Raw genomic sequence first — 19,610 nt, 5'->3', positions numbered from 1 at the left:
TCTCAGCCCTTAATGATCATACACTGCCCAACAACAATCTGCAAGGTTATAGTGTTGCATTGTCTACTCACATGGAACCTCTCAGCCCTTAATGATCATACACTGCCCGACAACAATCTGCAAGGTTATAGTGTTGCATTGTCTATTCACATGGATCCTAAAAATTAAAAAATTTTGCAAACATTTTGTGAAACCATATATATATATATATATATATATATATATATATATATATATATTGCAAAAACAAATCTCAACAAATTTGAAATCAACTACTGGTACCTAGTGCATTCCTCGATCATTCACTTTGTCTGACAAAGGGGTTGTGATCCTATCACTATGATCATCCACTTAGGTGAATTCTTAGACTGTCCCAACATACCTAGGTTTTGACCCCCGCTAAGGATCTCACTGATTGGTATATCAAAGACAGCCCAATCTGATACCTAGTGCAATACTATAATCGAGCTTAGGGGTCAAGTGTAACATTCCAGTTTTGCCCATTTGTCTCCAAGGTCCAGAGCAATATTAGAATTTGGACCAATTTTGGGTTTTAAGAAAACCCACACTACATGTGCCTTAGGTCTCACCATGCCAGTTGAGACAGGCCACCCCAAACCACTTGGTGGTACATCAATGTCATCCTTGGCAAGATAAACCTTCTCAGGTCTATCCAAATGGCCGTGGAAGTTCTAAACTAACACGAGTCTCATTAGTATCCAGTTTATGGGTATTACACAGAAACACACTATAATAACATGAATCAATTATGTACTTTATTCATTTACAATAAATGTCAATAAGTACATCAATCTGATTGGAGGTAAGGGCATACATTGTTTAACAGTTCCCACTTGCACTTAGGTCTAATCGGGTACAAGCCGGAGTCTCATACTTTCAACGTATTTTTCAAACACTTTCTATATCAGTGGCTTAATCAATGGGTTTGCCACATTTTCCAAGAATTCTACCTGTAACAACAATTTCTCATAGATGCAATGTTGTCGCACAACAGTGGAATGGGTGATGTGTTGAATTTCAAATTCCAGGATGAACAATTTCATCCATTAGGCAACTTCACTTACGATAATGTGCTTGGCTTGGGTTGTCGACTATTTTTCTTTTTCACAGTACCTCATCATAAAAATGTAACCAGATGTAGACTTTCTATCATTTAGGTTTGACTAGAAATCAGCATTGGTATACCTTAGGATCTGTAGTGAACTACCATCAAATACCAGACCAAATTCTTTTATCCTTCGAAGGTATTTCAATATCTTTTTCATAGTTGTCCAGTGCACTTGTCATAGGTTTGATTGATATCTACTTACCACACTCACTGCCTGAGCAATATCTAGCTGAGTGCACAAGATGTAGGAGACTGAGATAATACTATTATCCTCTTTGATCTATCTCTATAGAGCCGAAGTCTCAAGATGTAGGAGACTTCTCCAAAATCTTTGATGGAGAATTGCTATGAAAGCCACACTTTCACCGTAGTTAGCATTCACACATCATTCGTAATGAGTAGGATGTCATCTACATACAGAACAAGAATGTAACGTTATCTCCCATTGTCTTCCTATAAACACAGGTTTCATCCAGATTTTGCTCAAAGTCAAACTATTTGATAGTATAGTCAAACCGAATGTTCTAGCTCATAAAAGTTTGCTTAAGTCCGTATATGCATCGTTTAAGTTTACACACCTTGTGTTCCTGACCTGCAGCAATGGATCCTTGCGGTTGTTGCATGTAAATATATTCAGTAAGATCTCCATTTAGGAATATGTTTTTGACATCATTTGCCAAATCTCATAATCATGGTGTGCTGCTACAGCTAGTAGGATCCCAATGGATTTAAGCATGGCCATTGGCGGAAAGGTTTCCTCATAGTCAATTCTCTCTTTCTATGTGTACCATTTCGCCACAAGACAAGCCTTGTAGGTCTCAACTTTCCCATCGGGGCCCTTCTTCCTCTTATAAATCCATTTGCAACCAATTGCTTTTACCCCATGAGGTAGATCTACGAGAGTCCAGATTCCATTGGTATTCATTGAATCCATCTCAGCTCTCATGGCATATACCAAATTCAAGGAATATATGTCCAACATAACTTTCGTTTAAGTCATGGGATCCTCCTCACTGATCGTGGCTTCCATCAAGTAACTTTCTTCATTATAGCCGTAATGAACTAGAGGCCTGGATACCAGGGTAAACCTTCTAGGTTGGTTATTATCTGGAGCTTGTGGGGCATCTCCTACTACCCCTGAGATATCCTCATCAAGAATAACTTCCTAATGATGATTTCTAGGATATAGTCTTCTTCTAAGAAATGAGCATTTCGACTACAAAACACATTTTGCTCATTTAAATCATAGAATAAATAACCTACAAAGATTTTGGGGAAGCCTAAAAATAGGCAACGGTTGGTCTTGGATTCCAATTTGTCCTCACTAGTCTTTTTAATATGTTATGGACAACCCCAAATCTTCAAGTGTCTTACACTTGGTTTTCTTACCGGTCCATAGCTTATATGGAGTCTTAGGAAAAGATTTGGTTGGAACTCGATTCAGCACATACATAGTAGTTTCTAATGCGTACCCCCAAAAGAATGTAGGTAGTTCTGAGTGTACGAGAAGTGATCGGACCATATCCAACAAAGTCTGGTTCCACCTCTCTGATACACCATTCAATTGTGGTGTAGCGGGCGTAGCTAACAATGAAACCACCCCATTGTCCCTTAAGTAGTCCCTAAATTCATAGTGAGATATTCACCTCCTCGGTCTGGTCGAAGGGCTTTAATCTCTCTACCCAACTGTTTCTCAACCTCTTGCTTGAACTCTTTGAACATTTCAATGGATTCAGGCTTATGTCTCATTAGGTACATGTAACTATACTGTGAATGATCATCAGTAAATGTTTTAAAATAAATGTGCATGTATTAGGTCAAACATGCCTATAGATCTTTTAGGCTTTCCAGTAAATGGCTACTTCGTCATCTTACCCCGAAGGTAAGGTTCACAGGTTGGAAGATCTTTTAAAGTTAGAAAATCCAAACGACCATCATTTACCAACCTTGTGATACGATCTATGTTAATGTGGCCAAGTCGGTAATGCCACAAGCACGTGGGATTAACTGTTTCACATGTTCTTTTCTTGGGGATTATTTTTAACGTAGTTTCGATTAAGTGGGTTTCTAGAGAAGGATGGAAAACATAGAGACCATTTTCAAGTTCTCCGTAAGTAATTTGTTATTCCGTTTAATAATAATCACATTACTGAACAAGATAGAATAACCATCCATGTACAATTTTGAAATAGAAATCAAAATTTTTCTCAAATTTGACACATAAAGACAATCTTTATGAGTTACAATTCCTTCTCTGAAATGTAAATTTACAATTCCAATAGCGGTAGTTGCAATAGTTGCAGAAGTCCCCAAGTAAAAAGTCACTTCTCCGTCACTCAGCCTTTTGTTTGTCTTGCACCCCTACAATGTGTTACATGATTGAGTAGAAGCCCCAGAGTGAATACACCAGTAAGTAGAAGTGACCAACAAATTGGTCTCTATGACAAAAGATTCAAAATTACCTTGTTTCTTGGCCTCCAGCTACTAAGGACAAATCCTCTCTAGTGGCTAATCTGTTTGTAGAAGTGGAAGGCATTCGATGTCTTGTCCTTCTTTTGCCTTTTATGTTTGCTAACCTTTTTCTGAGGCTTCTTCTTTGCTTTCCTTTTTTTCTTGCCCGACTTGCCACCTTCAACAAGCATGGCTATGGGCTCATCCTTTTTTATCAGTTTTTTGGCCCTCTGCAACATATTGTTGAGTTCCTAAAGGTTAACATTTACCATGTTCATGTTGTAGTTCATGATGAACTGATTGAAGGAACGTGGCAGGGAATTCAGGATGGCATCAATTTTGGTGACATGATCAAGCCCAGAACCAAGAGCCTCCAGTTCATTAATGTAACCCATCATCTTTAGACAATGGTAATGAACCAACTGGTTCTTGGTCATTTGTGTGGTCATAAACTGCTTAGCAACTGATGTAATCGTTTCTGGTCACATACCAATTTTTTCGTGATGTATCAATTTTTTGGCGAAGTGCCTCGTCATTTGACCTGCTCCCAGGTGGTCTGTGACTTAGAGGATGGTGGAGCTCTCTGGTGGCGAACTGCCTAGTGGTGAGCTACTTGGTGGCGAATTCGCTGGTGGTGAGCTCCCTTGTAGTGAGCCACCTTGATGAGCTGCTGAGTGCGCTGCCTTGGTGGTGAGCTCCCTGGTGTAGTGCAACCCGACTGCCCTTTGCATGAGATGATCTGCTCCTCTTTGTAGATGGTAGGAGCTGAGGAACCTGCGAGAACTGAATCAGAGGACCTAGGGGTGTTTACCCGGCGGGGCCACTCCGATGGCTAAGTTAGCATTCTGATAGTAGAGAGCTTGAAGATGATATTAGAGAGCTAGAGAGCATGAGTTACCTCTATTTTTCATCCCCCTTTCCCTCTAGGGGGTCAGAGCTCTTATATAGCAGTGTCTTGACAGATCTGGCGTAGCCGCCTCTGATTCTCTGCCGCAGCCGTTACTTGCCAGGACTGAGCCGGTGGGCACATGTAACCATTGCAGAGTATGGCCCTGCCAGACAAGGGACACCTCTTAGGGTTGGTAGGTACGATGCTATCTGGCGAGAGACGTGGCCGTAGGTCTCCAAATTTGCCAAGTACGATTGTCAGGTAGGAAACCTTCCTACGATACGCCGAGCTGCTCTGCAACGAGCTACCTTGCACTGAGCTACTTTTCACCGAGCTGCTTTTCACTGAGCTGCCGGTAATGTGCCGAGGTGCTTCTACCCAAGGCAGGTCTTCATGGCCTACTAGGAGGTAAGCTGTTTGTAAGACATCAGGGTTGCCTGTGGAGTGGCCAGCTGCATGTGGCGAGTTGCCTATAAGTGGCGAGCTGCCTACAAGTGGCGAGCTGCCTGTAAATGGTGAGTTGCATGTAAGTGGCGAGCTGCCTGTAGGTGATGAGCTGCCTGTAAATGACGAGCTGTCTGTAGATGATGAGTTGTTTGTAGATGACGAGCTGCCTATAAGTGGTGAGCTATCTGTAAGTGGCGAGCTGCCTGTAGCTAGCTCGAGATGTCTAGTTGTCAAGAGGTTGCACTTAGTTGGCATGAGGTGCCAGGTGTCATAATTTCACTAGAGGGCCAAATCTGCCATCATCATTTTCCCCCCACTCCCGAGCTGAGAGTATCTCAACAAAGGGAGTAGGTTTCTCCTTTTGGCTCGTAAGTCGACGAGCTAGTAAGCGCTGATCTACTTTCTCAGGCTCTGGGAGTTGCCTGTAAGTGGTGAGCTACCTGCTGCCTGTAAGGTGAGGAGGTCTCCGCCAGTTCAGTACTGTAGCCCTTAGGCTTTAGGGGCAACTTATAGTCCACTTTTGCTGATTTTGCCCATGCTGAAGAAGCGACTGGGTCTTAAGCAATATGTGGCCCATAGGCTTTGGGAGCGACTCGTAATCCACTCTTCTTGACTTTGCCCATGCCGAAGAGGCGACTAAGTCTTAAGCAATAATGTGGCCCGTAGGCTTTGGGAGCGACTTGTAGTCCACTCTTCTTGACTTTGCCCATGTCGAAGAGGCGACTGGGTCTTAAGCAGTAATGTGGCCCGTACACTTTGGGAGCGACTTGTAGTCCACTCTTCTTGACTTTGCCCATGCCGAAGAGGCGACTGGGTCTTTAGCAGTATGTGGCCCGTAGGCTTCGGGAGAGACTCATAGTCCACTTTTGTTGATTTTGCCCATGCTGAAGAAGCGACTAGGTTTTAAGCAGTAATGTGGCCCGTAGTCTTTGGGAGCGACTCGTAGTCCACTCTTCTTGACTTTGCCCTTGCCGAAGAGGCGACTGGGTCTTAAGCAGTAATGTGGCCTATAGGCTTTGGAAGCAACTTGTAGTCCACTCTTCTTGACTTTGCCCATGTTGAAGAGGCGACTGGGTCTTAAGCAGTATGTGGCCCGTATGCTTCAGGAGCGACTCATAGTCCACTCTTGCTGATTTTGCCCTTGCTGAAGAAGCGACTGGGTTTTAAGTAGTAATGTGGCCTGTAGGCTTTGGGAGCGACTCGTAGTCCACTCTTCTTGACTTTGCCCATGCCGAAGAGGTTATTGAGTCTTAAGCAGTAATGTGGCCTGTAGGCTTTGGGAGCAACTTGTAGTCCACTCTTCTTGACTTTGCCCATGCTGAAGAGGCGACTGAGACTTATGTGGTGCTGAGGTCTCTACCTGTGAGGTGTCGAGCTGACCAGGTGCTGAGCTACCTATGAGGTGTCAGGCTGACCAGGAGCCGAGCTACCTGTGAGGTGCCGGGCTGACCAGGTGCCGAGATGCCTGTGCAGTGTCAGGCTGACTGGGTGCCGAGCTGCCTGTGCAGTGTCAGGCTGACTAGGTGTCGAGCTACCTGTGAGGTGCCGAGCTGACCAGGTGGGTACCTTAGAGTTATGATTACGTTGCATCAACCTTGTAATGCCAGTCACCCACTCCTACAAGAAGGTACTAGGAGCTTGACCTTCGGGGGCAGCACTACTAACTTTAGGTCACCAGCTCATACGGGAGCTTTTGAAGGCTCGACCGGCAAGGGCGCCCATGTAGTCTATTGGACGCCAACTCTCGCGGAAGCCACGAGGATCTCATCTTTGTAGGGGGGACCTCACGAAGAGGACTGATGAGGTTTTATCTGAATTGAAAGTAAAGTTGGTAGAGCTGCTTAGTGTGTTAGCTCCCTGCATAGTCTTTGAGTTCATAAAAAAATGGAAACTATAAAGTGAGAGCTTCGGTTTCTAAAAAGTGAGGACTTAACTTTCTGGGAGAAGATGACTTAGCTTTTTGTAGGATGAGAACTTAGCTTTTTGTAGCATTTTCCCACAGACGGCGCCAATTGATGTAACCGTTTCTGGTCACATACCAATTTTTTCGTGATGTATCAATTTTTTGGCTAAGTACCTCGTCATTTGACCTGCTCCTAGGTGGCCTATGACTCAGAGGATGGTGGAGCTCCCTGGCGGTGAACTGCCTGGTGGTGAGCTACTTGGTGGCGAACTCCTTGGTGGTGAGCTACTTGGCGAGCTCCCTTGTAGTGAGCCACCTTGATGAGCTGTTGAGTGCGCCGCCTTGGTGGTGAGCTCCCTGGTGTAGTGCAACCCGATTGCCCTTTGCATGAGATGATCTGCTCCTCTTTGTAGATGGCGGGAGCCGAGGAACCTACGAGAACTGAATTAGAGGACTTGGGGGTGTTTACCTAGTGGGGCCACTCCGATGGCTAAGTTAGCACTCTGATAGTAGAGAGCTTGAAGATGATATTAGAGAGCTAGAGAGCTAGAGAGCATGGGTTACCTCTATTTTTCATCCCCCTTTCCCTCTTGGGGGTCGGAGCTCTTATATAGCAGTTGTTATGGTCACACCATCTAGCAGCGCACTGTGGCGCAGTCATATGCAACAACATGCATAGCAAGCCGCACAGCAGCATGCACCGCCTGGCAGCGCCGCATAGCAGCATGCACCGCCAGGTAGCAGCGCGCACCGCACGGCAGCACGCACCGCGCACACGCCCGACATCGCACAGCAGTGGCACCATGGCGCACGGCATGCATCGCCTGAAAGTAGTACGCACCGCACGGCAGCAGCACCATGAGCTGTGCGCACGCACCCGACAGCAGTAGTAGAGTGGGGCCCACATGATAGCTCATATGGGTGGGCCCACCCTTATCTGGACACTCAAGCCAACTCACCGCCAGCTTATACCATCAACAATTTGTATCAAAAAATGTTTTTTCTTTCAATCTTTTTCATAATATATAGAAGTAGGGGTGTCAATGGGTTTGGTATTTCATTAATAAATCAAATCTATTGTTGGTAATTATCCATAAATTGATTTTTATAGTTATTTCCTGCCATTAAAACCATTTAAAATAATTTTTATAATTATTGGATTTTTTTTTCAGCTTTTAGGAAAAATCCATGAATGTATTGATAGTGGCAAAAACATCATAGATCCAACAATAAGTTAATAAATCCTTACATTTCAAATACTGATATATGTAGATCTACTGAAATTGAAGGATTAAATTATTTTAAATAGTTACCTTCACTTTTAACGCGAAACCTCATATGTTAGAACTCTCCTGCAAGTGTTTAGATTGAAGATAGAAAACTTGAAAGTGAGAAAATGTACTAGAAAAGTAAAACCAGCAAACATACCGGTATCGATATCCATTAACCAATATAGGTTGGATACAACATGATATAGAGGAAATCAACGGACACGTGCAGAATGAATAAGCGCCAATCTTATTCCATTTATGCCATGTGCCAATATCTTTAAAAATAAATTGATATGAGGTGTGTCATATTGATATTTTAAACTTTTACATCGTACCCATATACATCCATATACATGTGTATATATAAGCCAAACGTGTAAATGCCCATACCATACGCATGCATGCATGAGCCCAAGCATGTAATGTGCCGCCCATTAACATAATGACTGAAAATGCAAGAAAAAATAGTCACCGTGCATGAAGCTGTCGTATATTCTATCCAAGTCAAAAGGAATTGAAATAATAAATTAATAATATAGAGAGAATCCATGTTATGGATCTCTTAAATCAATGGTCCAAGTTCAGTGGTTAGATATAGCCCAAGTCCACGTTCAGTGGTCATCTCTTAGTTGTGGGTGGGCCTGTCAACGCGTTGGGCGTCCACCTATACGTGGAAGCCAAGGAACCATTCTGTTCATGAATTCAAGAAATGGTGACGTCTTGCCACGTGGAAGACTTTCTGCCCTTAATTCCATCTGGATGCCACGTGTGTGAACAAAATGGGAAGGTGCACTGAAGTACGACGCAACTCGGTCCAGGGGAGGCATAAAGCTATGAACGTTGACTTGTAGAGCACTAAACCGCGGAGATTGATGGACGAGGTTCGAGGATGGCGTGTACCAACCTCACCCGCAGGAGAGAAGCCCCCCATACATGATACACCTGAGATTGCGACGTCTTCTGTGCGAATTTTCTGTTTATTTTATAAACTACCATGAAAGGAGGACATGCCACGTGCCCCATTTACGCATGTGATCCGCTGACTTCCTTGCGCAGTGCAATATGCATATTATCTCAGCATTGGGGCCAATTACCATATCAACCCTCCATTGGTATTTACACTACAATTCTTTGTGTCTTTTGATGGTCTCATTGAATAAGTAGGCAGAGCCAGAGAGCAGCGTAGGGCAAGGCCAGAGTGAGACGGTTCAGTCAAATCCAGCCTGTTTGGGGATACCAACATGATCCGACCAGATTAAAAGTGGGTCAGACAATGGCATTTCAATGGAAATTTTTTTATTAGAACTCTAGAACTATACAAGTCTTTTTGAATACAGAACTATATAAACTTTTGAAAATTTATTGGGAAACTAACTTATATGGACACTTAATTTTTTTCTCTTATAGTTAGGAAATTTTGACCAAAATACTTTTTATTTTCTTTTATTTTCATTTTTCTTAATTACATCAGATTTGAGACTTAATGGGCAGAAAATTAAAAAAAAAAGAAAAGAGAGAGAGAAAAAACTAAGAACCATAGAAAATGTTGGAAAATTTCTGATCAGTACCATAAGGGTTGTCAAATCGATCAAACCGGCCCGACCCAACCCGAGTTGGTTTTTTAAAATCACTGGTTGGTTTTGGTTTGTATGAAAAAAATAAACTGACAACTCAGTTCTGTTTCGGTTTTTAAGCCAAATCAAACCGAACCGATTCAATATTTTTAAGTAATTATTAATTAGCCCCTACCCTATATGTTAAATGTTGATATATTTTATTTGTGTTTTGTTTGAACTTAAAAAAAAATTGGTTATTTATGATGAAAACTAAAAACACAAAACCAATACAAATATAATACAATCGTACAATATTTAATTCAGTTTTGTATAAATTTAAATATATATATTGACAAAAAAATCAGTTTTGCATAAAAAATTAATCGATTTAAATATATATTTTGGTTTTGCATAAAAACTAAAAAGAAATAAACTTAAATATAAATAAATATTTTAGTTTGAAATATATTTAAAAATTGACTAAACCAATAAACCGACCCAAACGGGCCCTTCATGTTTGGGTCGGTTTTGCTTCAGGGTCAGTTGGTTTCAGTTTAGTCAATGAGTAAACCGACTAGGTCGGATCGGTTGAAAAAAAATCATGGTTTTCAAAACTGAACCGGAACGGACGGTCGGACTGAAAAAACTGGGAACCGGTTAGGTGACTGGTTCCATTTTTCCCCAAAACCGGATATTTGCAAAAAAAATGTTGATTTGGCCAGCAAACCGTTGACTTGGGCGATTGAACAGTTCAACGGTTTTGACCATTTTTATTTTTTTAACTTTTTTGTCAGAATGGGCCAACTGTTTGGTTCTCCGGGTTGGATTTAAAAACCTTAAAAAAATTATTCAAACCGACCCAACCCGACCCGTGAACACCCCTAATACCTTGTATTTTGGCTCGATGTACAATTTGGTCCCCCGAACTTTAAAATGTGACAATCCAATACTCAAACTTTCAAAATGTGACAATCCAGTACTTGTCGTTAATCAATCGTTAAGTGACATTTGAAAAGTCAAAAATGCCCTTCGAATGCCATCTAATTCTCTTTATAACCATCCAAACGTTGACAAAAAACTGAACAATCCCAAATCCTAGACTCTTCCATTCAAAAAAGTTGGTGACTATTTAGAAGAATCTAGAATTTGGGATTGTTCATTTTATTATGAATGTTTGGATGGTTGATAAAGAGAATTAAATGGCATTCTTAGGGCATTTTTTACTTTTCAATTGTCATTTTAACGACTGATTAACAGACTGGTTAACGACAGGTACTGCATTGTCACATTTTGAAAGTTCGGGTACTCGATTGTCACATTTTAAAAGTTTGGATACCGAATTATTGTATTTTAAAGTTCGGGGACCAAATTGTCACTCGAGCCCAAATACAAGATATTGATCCGAAATTTTCCCTAAAATGTTCATGCACAACCATCATCCACTAATCCTTATCCCAATTATATTGGGTTGGCTATATGAATCCCATTTTGCCATTCTCTCGTGTTTACTGCAATATTAATTCATCCTCAAATTATGGATACTTAAATCATTTTTTTATTATTTTCACTAAAATTCTTTTTTCTAAACTCTTCATCAACGTGTAGTGGATCACTTTTCCCATACACATCCAATTTTTTGGAATATTCTTATTCATGGAAACTATAATACCAAAGAAACTTGTAACCAATAAACCAATATCATAAAAGTGATAATTAGGTGATTTTCATCAAAATTCATGAGTTGTTTTGATTGATCAAGCCCTTCCGGTATCATGTCTTAGGTCCATAAATTTTCTTCATATTTATTAATTTACTTCAAAAATCTCTATTCATATTGGATGATAATGTTTTGATTCTTAACCATCCTACATTTTCCGTTAGATTATTCAATACACCCTAATACATGGTAAACTCCTGCCTCAAATGGATGTAGGGTGTCGATAAATACCAGATTATCATAATCGAGGTCCAACAGATGTGTGTGCAACTTGGGCGAGTTCGGGTTGAGCATTTGAATAGGCTCTCCCCAAAATCCGGGCCGCACGTTATCTAAAATTTTCAAATTGGGTATTTGACTTGGACCCTTACCAATAGATCTCATTTGATAAATAATCCAATCTAATTTAGTTGAACCCTATTTTAGCATGAGATATTCATGAATTTTGAAAACTTTGGATCCGTTTGATTTATAGTGGGAATGAAAGATTTTTCGAATCAGAATTGAAATGATCTATGCTTTTCATGTTTTTACAACCGAAATGAGAATTATAATTAATTGGAAAGGAATTGTCATTGGGAGAGGGAATGATTATAATAAAGATGAACCATTCCAATTCCAATTCCGACCTTTATTGACACGAACCGAAGCGGCCCTAATATTTAAAAACCCTTTAATTTCATTATGATGATAAAATTCAAAATTGTAATTCAAAGACTTCAAGTCTTCAACAATGTTAAAATATCACATGCAAATCTCACCTTAACACTAGTTCACTCTTTTTTTTTTTTTCATAGAGAGATTTTGCATATAGCTGTCCATACCTATAAGTCCAATAATTTTGGTAGGTCTAGATGTGGACCTGATACGACATGGTCCGGCATGGATATACCTGAACCCGACTTGTTGACAAACGACAGCCCAATTAACAGGACCAGACCAACGGCACTGGACCTTCCAGTCTGGGCCCAAAACCAAAGCATTGAATAATGAAATGGCCATATTGAGGACTCTTTAGTCATTTCCTCACTGCTTCTCTTCTAACATTTAAAAATATATATTTTGGGACTTTTCAACTCAAATCTCAAGATCCCCTCAACCTTTAAACAATCTTGACACGTGTCCAATCTTACACTACCAATTTGACTTCAATACAGAAGGAGCAATTCTTGCCTTTTCCTTTTCGTTGCTCTAACGGTTGCCTAACTGCCCGCGGCTCATAGTATCATCCACCCCTCTCCGACTTCCCCCAGTTTCAAATCTCGAGTCCACCTCTTTTAATCTCTCTCTCTCTCTCTCTCTCTCTCTCTCTCTCTCTCTCTCTCTCGATTTTCTGCTCGTTCTAATTTTCATAGATGGTGTTCACAGCAGGAGATAAAATTTTCCAATCCGCACCAGGAACCATGACAATAGATAGAAGATGGAAGCCCAGCGTCGAATTAGCTCCGAATTGCCCACGCTGCGCGTCTCCCAACACCAAATTCTGTTACTACAACAATTACAGCCTCTCACAGCCTCGATACTTCTGCAAGGGCTGCCGAAGGTACTGGACGAAAGGTGGTTCTCTTCGAAATGTGCCAGTTGGTGGCGGTTGCCGGAAAACTCGCCGAGCAAAGTCCGCCAGGCTTCCACAGACTGAACCCACCTCCATGTTTCTCCGTTGCACGCAGCCCAGTTCTACCTTCTCTCGAGAAAGCCAACCATCGGACGGGAAGCGAACAGTAGCGCCAACAACAGAACCCACCGATGTCTCGAACATCGATCTCGCAGCTGTTTTTGCTAAGTTCGTGAGCGAGAACTCGTGTTTCGATTCTGGGTTTGCTGTACCTGAATTATCAAGCGAAAACGAGATGGATGCGTCCTTCAACCTTTCGAGTTCTCTAAATTCGAACGAAATAGCAGAAGATCACAACGTTGTAGAGTGGCAGAGACCGTCTGATGTAGCACTCCAAGCCCACTTCATTGAAGAGTCTCCATCTCCCCAGATGTTTCCAGATGATCAATTTGAATTTAACTACAAGCAACAAGAAGAGAGAATTTCACACTTCACGGTTCAAGATCTCAGCAGTTTCGAATTTCCACCATTAGTTAGTGATGAAATCGATCATGGTGCATTATGGTCCGATGCTCCATCCATGCCGAATTTCACATGGCAACCGGCGGAGCTGCAGCAAGGGATCGAGAGTTTCCCATCCAACGATCATCTAACGACGTTCCATCCCAATTTACAAAACGATAATTGGAGTTCGTTTGATCTACCCAGTTACGAAGCTTTCTCGAGGCCTTGATACGTAATCCAGAGGACCATCTCTTTCTTTCTTTCTTATTCTTATTGCTTAACGCTTCTTTCTTCTCGTTATAATACTGTAATTGTTGGAGGCTTGGAGCTTTTCTGTTATCTTTTCATGGAAAAGCCCAGCTCAGTTATATATGTACTAAAAAAAAGAGGCATAGATTAAAACTAAATTACAATAAAACCGAATTCGGTTGGGAGTTGGTACTTCAAACTTCTCGCTCTTTGTCAAATTTAGTGGCATTTTCGTTAATCAATCAAGAAATGGTGGCAAAATAAGTCCAGCAACCCACCTCGTTTCCTGTTGCAGAGTGGAGAGAATCGGAGAATCGGAGAATCAGAGAAATTGAAGCTAAAAATTCCACTCGGCCGGGTGCGTAAGATACGCATTAAGATCCAAGCCCATGCATAAAGCCCGTGGGCCGGGGGGGGGTTGGTTAATTAGCTCTCGGGAAAGAAACGAAGGTGGATGGGGCCCATATCCTAACAGTGGTGTAGCAACAATTCCGCTCCCGGTCGTCTACTCGTCATCTAGCCGTGCAGGGTCTCCATCAGTAGTCCATCCCATGTGGATCTGTAGCAATAAAAGCGTTATGCGTAGCTATCCGAAATGTGACCCTGTCGTACTGGAAAACCGTCACCCTCGTGGAAACCGTTTCGTAAACCAATGATATTGGGCATTGAGATGGGCCCATATCCATCAGCTTCTGAATTTGGATGGACTTCCATGGGAGACTCCTTTCATGGCTCCGATCCAAATGAGAAATGACAGGAACTGATCACATGGCGTTTGCGGCATCAGAACGTATGTGGACACGCAATGTGTGACGCATTTTGATGTGTCAAGGTCCCAAATGACATAAACGTCCATACGGTTTAGGTTGGTTAATGACCCACAAGGGCCTTGTGGTAGGGTATTTCTGTCCAGTTAGTGAGATGAATCAGCAGTCTAATGAGAAGTCCACAGTTTGTCGTTGTTTAGGACCGTCCAATAAATATGATGCCACGTCAGCTTGATTGTACCTCATCATAAGGACTGGTTGAAATTTTCGGGAAATACTCTCTAGGGGGGGGGGTTTAGATTGAGTATGGTGCCCAGCCAATGCTCCCTTCTCATTGGTCATTGGTGGGACCCATTCAATGAAGGGTTCTGATCTTCTAAATATTTGCCCCATGATAATTACTGAGGGCTCTAAAAGCAGTACTACTGTATTCTAGGACTCAAGAGACTCGGTCTTATTAGATATACAGAAATAAAAAATGGATGTTAATATCCCAGCCCAACTCCATTCTTTTTTGGCTTAGTTCAAATCGTCCGGGCCAAAGTTGGGGCGGGCTCAATACAAGCCCGACCAAGCCAGTCTGAACTTTTGCTTAGGTTGGGCCAGGGCTTTTGGGGTGGGCCTAACCTAAACTTGGGTTAGGGTTGGTTTGAGGATTTTTGAGGCTTTGGGTACTAGGTAGTGAAGGTATGGCCGGGTTCAACCCAAGCCCACCCAATATTTTTTTTTTCTAAATATATATTAAAAGTTGGGTAATAAAATCAAACAAAAGATGACTGTACAAAAATATATTCATAAATTCTTAAAAATCCAACCAAGGTCGAAGTCTTATCGGAATTGTACTGGATTAAGCTTTGGTTGGTAAACTCAGGCTTGATCTTGGATTAGGCCAGGCCCAAGCCTGTGAGATTTACATCCTAGAGATTGGGCCTGAATCGACCCTCAACCTATCCAACCCACTCAGATTGTTCCAAAGCACAACTACTGGAATGCCTACATTTTCAATTAATTCTCTATGTTGTGACTTTAATTCATTGCTTGGATAGTTTGAGTCTATATGATTATTCCTGATTTTTTTGGGTAAAATATAAAAACCTCCACTAAGGCTTTTGACAATCATAAAAACCACCCCTAAACTTTTATTTTAACAAAAACCTCCCCCATAGTTTTGAAAAATCTTATAGTTACCTCTCTTCGGTCATTGTCTCAATTCATTATCAAGAAAAAACATTATCATCTCTGTAACAAAGACTTTGAAGTTACAAAATTGCCCTTAGTACTTGTTAGGAAATCTTTCAATATAATCAAAACATCAGATTTTCCCTTTTAGACTTCACTCAATCATATATAACGAGTTTACAAAATTAAATTACTTACTCTTTAATCTTACCTAGGGAAATTTTTTAGTTAAAAATTAAAAGCTTCTCTGGAGTCTTTTTAGTAAACCTCTATATGAATTAATAGACAAAAGGGTAAAATAGGTATTTTCAAAAAAAAAATGCATTATGCCAACATTTCCTGACAGGGACAATGATAGAAGAGAGGTAAGCGCAGGATTTTTTAAAACTACATGGAAGGTTTTTGTTAAAATGAAGCTTCATATGGGAGGGTTTTATGATTGTCAGAAACTTCAGGGGAGATTTTTATATTTTACCCGTTTTTTACGCCAATGATTGTCCCTAATTTGGGAAGTGTCAAACTCTTACTATATTATCATTAATTAAAGACCTTTTTTGGGATAAATAAACTCAGAATTAATGAGGTTAGTTAATAGTTATAGTATCCAGACAGCACATGTTTGGCTAATGCACTTTTCTGTTCTTCATTTATTTTAAAGTTAAAATGTGGCAAATTGAGTGTCACCAGAAAATGGGGTCTACTTACCCCTTTTCCACATTACCAACATAAATTGATTATTTGGCAACTTTTGGCCTAACTGCCCCAATTTTCCTTGCAAAAAGTCATTTTATCATCCAGTTCATCTGAAAACCGTTTTAATAGAAAATGAAATGAGAGTGATGTAAGCACCCCCTAATTTTGATAATTCCAACCCTTCACATTGCTTCCCTACTTAAATTGATCATTGAGGAAGCAAGTTCTACCCAAGTACCCATCTATTATCCATACCATATATTAACAGCAAAGCTATCAGAAAAGAAAAAAGAGTTTTCGTCCAAAATAAACATAAATTGAAGTGGCATGGATTCCACTCTCGTTTTAAAGTAGTGTTGTTTCCTAATTCAAGGTAGAAAGCTCATATCCTTCAATAGTAGATCTGATCCATTCGTAATGGATTCAACCAACGACCTGCTATTTCTTTTATCCACTGGAAACAAATGATGACAATGGAAAATTGAAACACGAGTAGACAAGAGAAAGAGACGAATGAGAGAAGAGAAAAGGAGAGACTGTAAACATAACCTATTTCATCATCAATTCCATTCTTTAATGAAATGCAGATCAGAGGAGACCTGGGATATCAACTAAACACGACATCCATTAGGCAACGAGCTTATACTTTAGGGATTATGGGTGCCAACGTTGGTAAGGTTCCCTGCTGCTTGTAGGGAGACCTGGCCTGGGGGTTATGGGTTGGGGATGAATGAAAAAAAAAAATTGCTTGTACTTTGGGTATAGTGGTACTTAAGCTCTCCAAGCTTTCATCTGACATCTCTGATTCGTAAGTACAAGATAGTTTTTTTTTTTTTCACAAAATAAAAGCTCAGAGGCCTAAATATCATTACCCCTAAAGTATGGGGTAGTTCTTTGTATGTTACCCATTAAAACCCTAAACATGACATCTTGATAACTTCACCACATGGTCACTTTATTAGAAACTAGTCAATCTGCACATGTGTTGCACATTGTAGTGTCAAATGACACCAATAATAGTAGCATAATAGAAAAAAAAAGTAATAATAATAATTTTAGTTTTTTTATCAAAACCCATAAAATAAAGATAAGTAACATGGTGTGTATTGGTGAAAACAATGACCTAATTCTCTAGGCCAAATGGGTTATGGATGGGATATTTGTTTTCTTTTTTTCCTTTTGTTTCTTTTAGATATTTTATCATTAATTACAATAATTTTCATTTTTCAAACATATTTTATTTAATATGATAAATATATAATGTTAAAGACATACTTAATTTTTCTATAAATTTTGTAATGATTTTTATATTTATATTTTTATTATTTATGACATCAAAAGCTTACTTGTTTAGCACAGGGAAATGTGGTTTCGTTCAATTTTTAAAACATTAGTTTTTTCTAAATGTTTTTAATCTAATGGTCAAATTAATCAGTCAACCAGCCAAGCCATCATCACGTTAGTATTTTAAGTCCATCTGTTGTCAAATTACTTGCTTGTAAAAGACCATATCTTAGTTAATAATGTGATGACCTGATTCTTTGAACCATGGAGCTATATTTAACCTAGTTAGTGGGGCCACAAATTAGATACTTATTCTCTTTTTTCTTTGATTTTTGTATTGTATTTCTGTCATTAGCAAAAATAATTGTTAATAATTTTTATTTATCATGGTTATATTCTTAATATGATGGATAATTAATATTAGATATGTGCCCATATTTTTCTACATAACTTCTATATTTTTTACAATTTATTCTATATCTATCTTTTTTTTTTATTTAATTAGAACATCATACGATGACCCATTTGACCTAGATGGTTGAACCATTGTCCCACCACTTGTATGGAGGGAAAAACTGGTTTACTTTTGGGTCAATTTTATTGTATTTTATTTTTATTATTAATATAAAACAAATCTCATTTTTAAACTTTTTTTTTTGTTTAATATGATGAGTATATAGTATTAGAGATGTACCCAAATGTTTTCTATGAAACTTATATACATTTTTTGTGTTTCTACTTTTGCAAATATTACTATTTAATTAGGATTAATGGCTTTGACAACCCTTGTACTGTTCGGAAAAGGCAAATTTCCCCTCAAATTAAAAAAAGGGCCCAATTTAGACCCTAGACTTCCAAAATAATGCCAACTATAAGCAGATAACACCTGGTGTTAGTGACACCGTTCACAATCTGTTAAATAATATATAACATAATAGAAAATGCTGATGTAGCATTGTTAAACTCAAAATTTAAACAGAAAAATTGCGAGTGGATCCTAGTGATTAAAATAAAAACCTATTTAATGTATAATCATACATGTTAAAAATAATATATAAGTGAGTCCCACTTGAAATTTTCTCCTATGAGAGAAAACTAATAGATGGGCCCCACTTACACTACAATCTAAACCAGCGGCGGTGGCTCAACCTCTCATTCTCATCCATCATTTATCTAATGGTGGGTTGATCACGCTTTGTCATATATTTCAGACTTGATCTTGATCATGGAGTACTACTTGTGGTTGATCTGTGTTAGGGAATTGAGATAAGATTTGATGTATTATTATGATAAGGGTGATTAGGAGTTTTCAGCAAGATAGAATTTGCTATGTTAGATTAGAGTTTGAGATGGATTAAGATGGACTACATAGAGTCCTGGATAGAGTCTAAGAGTTTAATTTTGAATATGTTTGATCTTTGTTTAAGTTTATGAATATGATGTAATTATCAAATTCATCAATGCATTATTTCTTTCTCCTTCTTTGTTATTCTAATTTGGTATCAAAGCCAAAGGTCTAAACTTAGAGGCTAGGGGTGGCAACGAGTTGAGCTCTTCACAAGCTATTCAAGCTTGGCTCGTGAAAAGCTCGACTCGACTTGGTTTCAACCGAGCTTCAAGCTAAGCTCAAGCTCAATTCATAGGCTCGATTAAGAAACGAGTTGAGCTCAAGCCTAATAGAGTTCGGTTCGTGAGGCTCGCAAGCTGGATCAAATATATATATATATATATATATATATATATATATATATATATATATATATATATATATATATATATATATATATAATTATAGAAAAAAAATATATAATAAAAATATTATAATTCTTAAATTTTAAATATCAAATAAAAAATATATATATTTTATATAATAATTTTTTTTAAATTCGAACTCGAGCTCGAGCCGAAATCGAGCCTTGTACTATTCGGCTTGACTCGGCTCGAATCCACCCCTACTAAAGGCCTTCCACTGTGCTTCTTGTGTTCCGACGGGTGGCCGAAATCCTAGCCACCCGC

The 19,610-nt window shown here is 39.5% G+C and overlaps 1 protein-coding gene across 1 annotated transcript; it reads left to right on the top strand.

The window, feature by feature from the left end:
• The first annotated feature begins 12,146 nt into the window (after positions 1 to 12,146).
• LOC148876174 (uncharacterized) lies at positions 12,147 to 13,870 on the top strand. The gene has a single exon (XM_088948515.1). It carries the CDS (start codon positions 12,719 to 12,721, stop codon positions 13,649 to 13,651), a length of 933 nt encoding a protein of 310 aa, XP_088804641.1. The 5' UTR covers positions 12,147 to 12,718; the 3' UTR covers positions 13,652 to 13,870.
• Positions 13,871 to 19,610: the final 5,740 nt, after the last annotated feature.

Source organism: Nelumbo lutea, chromosome 1 (genome assembly GCF_056320005.1).
Source record: "Nelumbo lutea isolate HS-2025 chromosome 1, American lotus-T2T, whole genome shotgun sequence".
In the NCBI taxonomy this organism is placed as follows: domain Eukaryota; kingdom Viridiplantae; phylum Streptophyta; class Magnoliopsida; order Proteales; family Nelumbonaceae; genus Nelumbo; species Nelumbo lutea.
The sequence above is the reverse complement of the archived record's forward strand: the minus strand, read 5'-3'. Positions and strand labels throughout refer to the sequence as shown.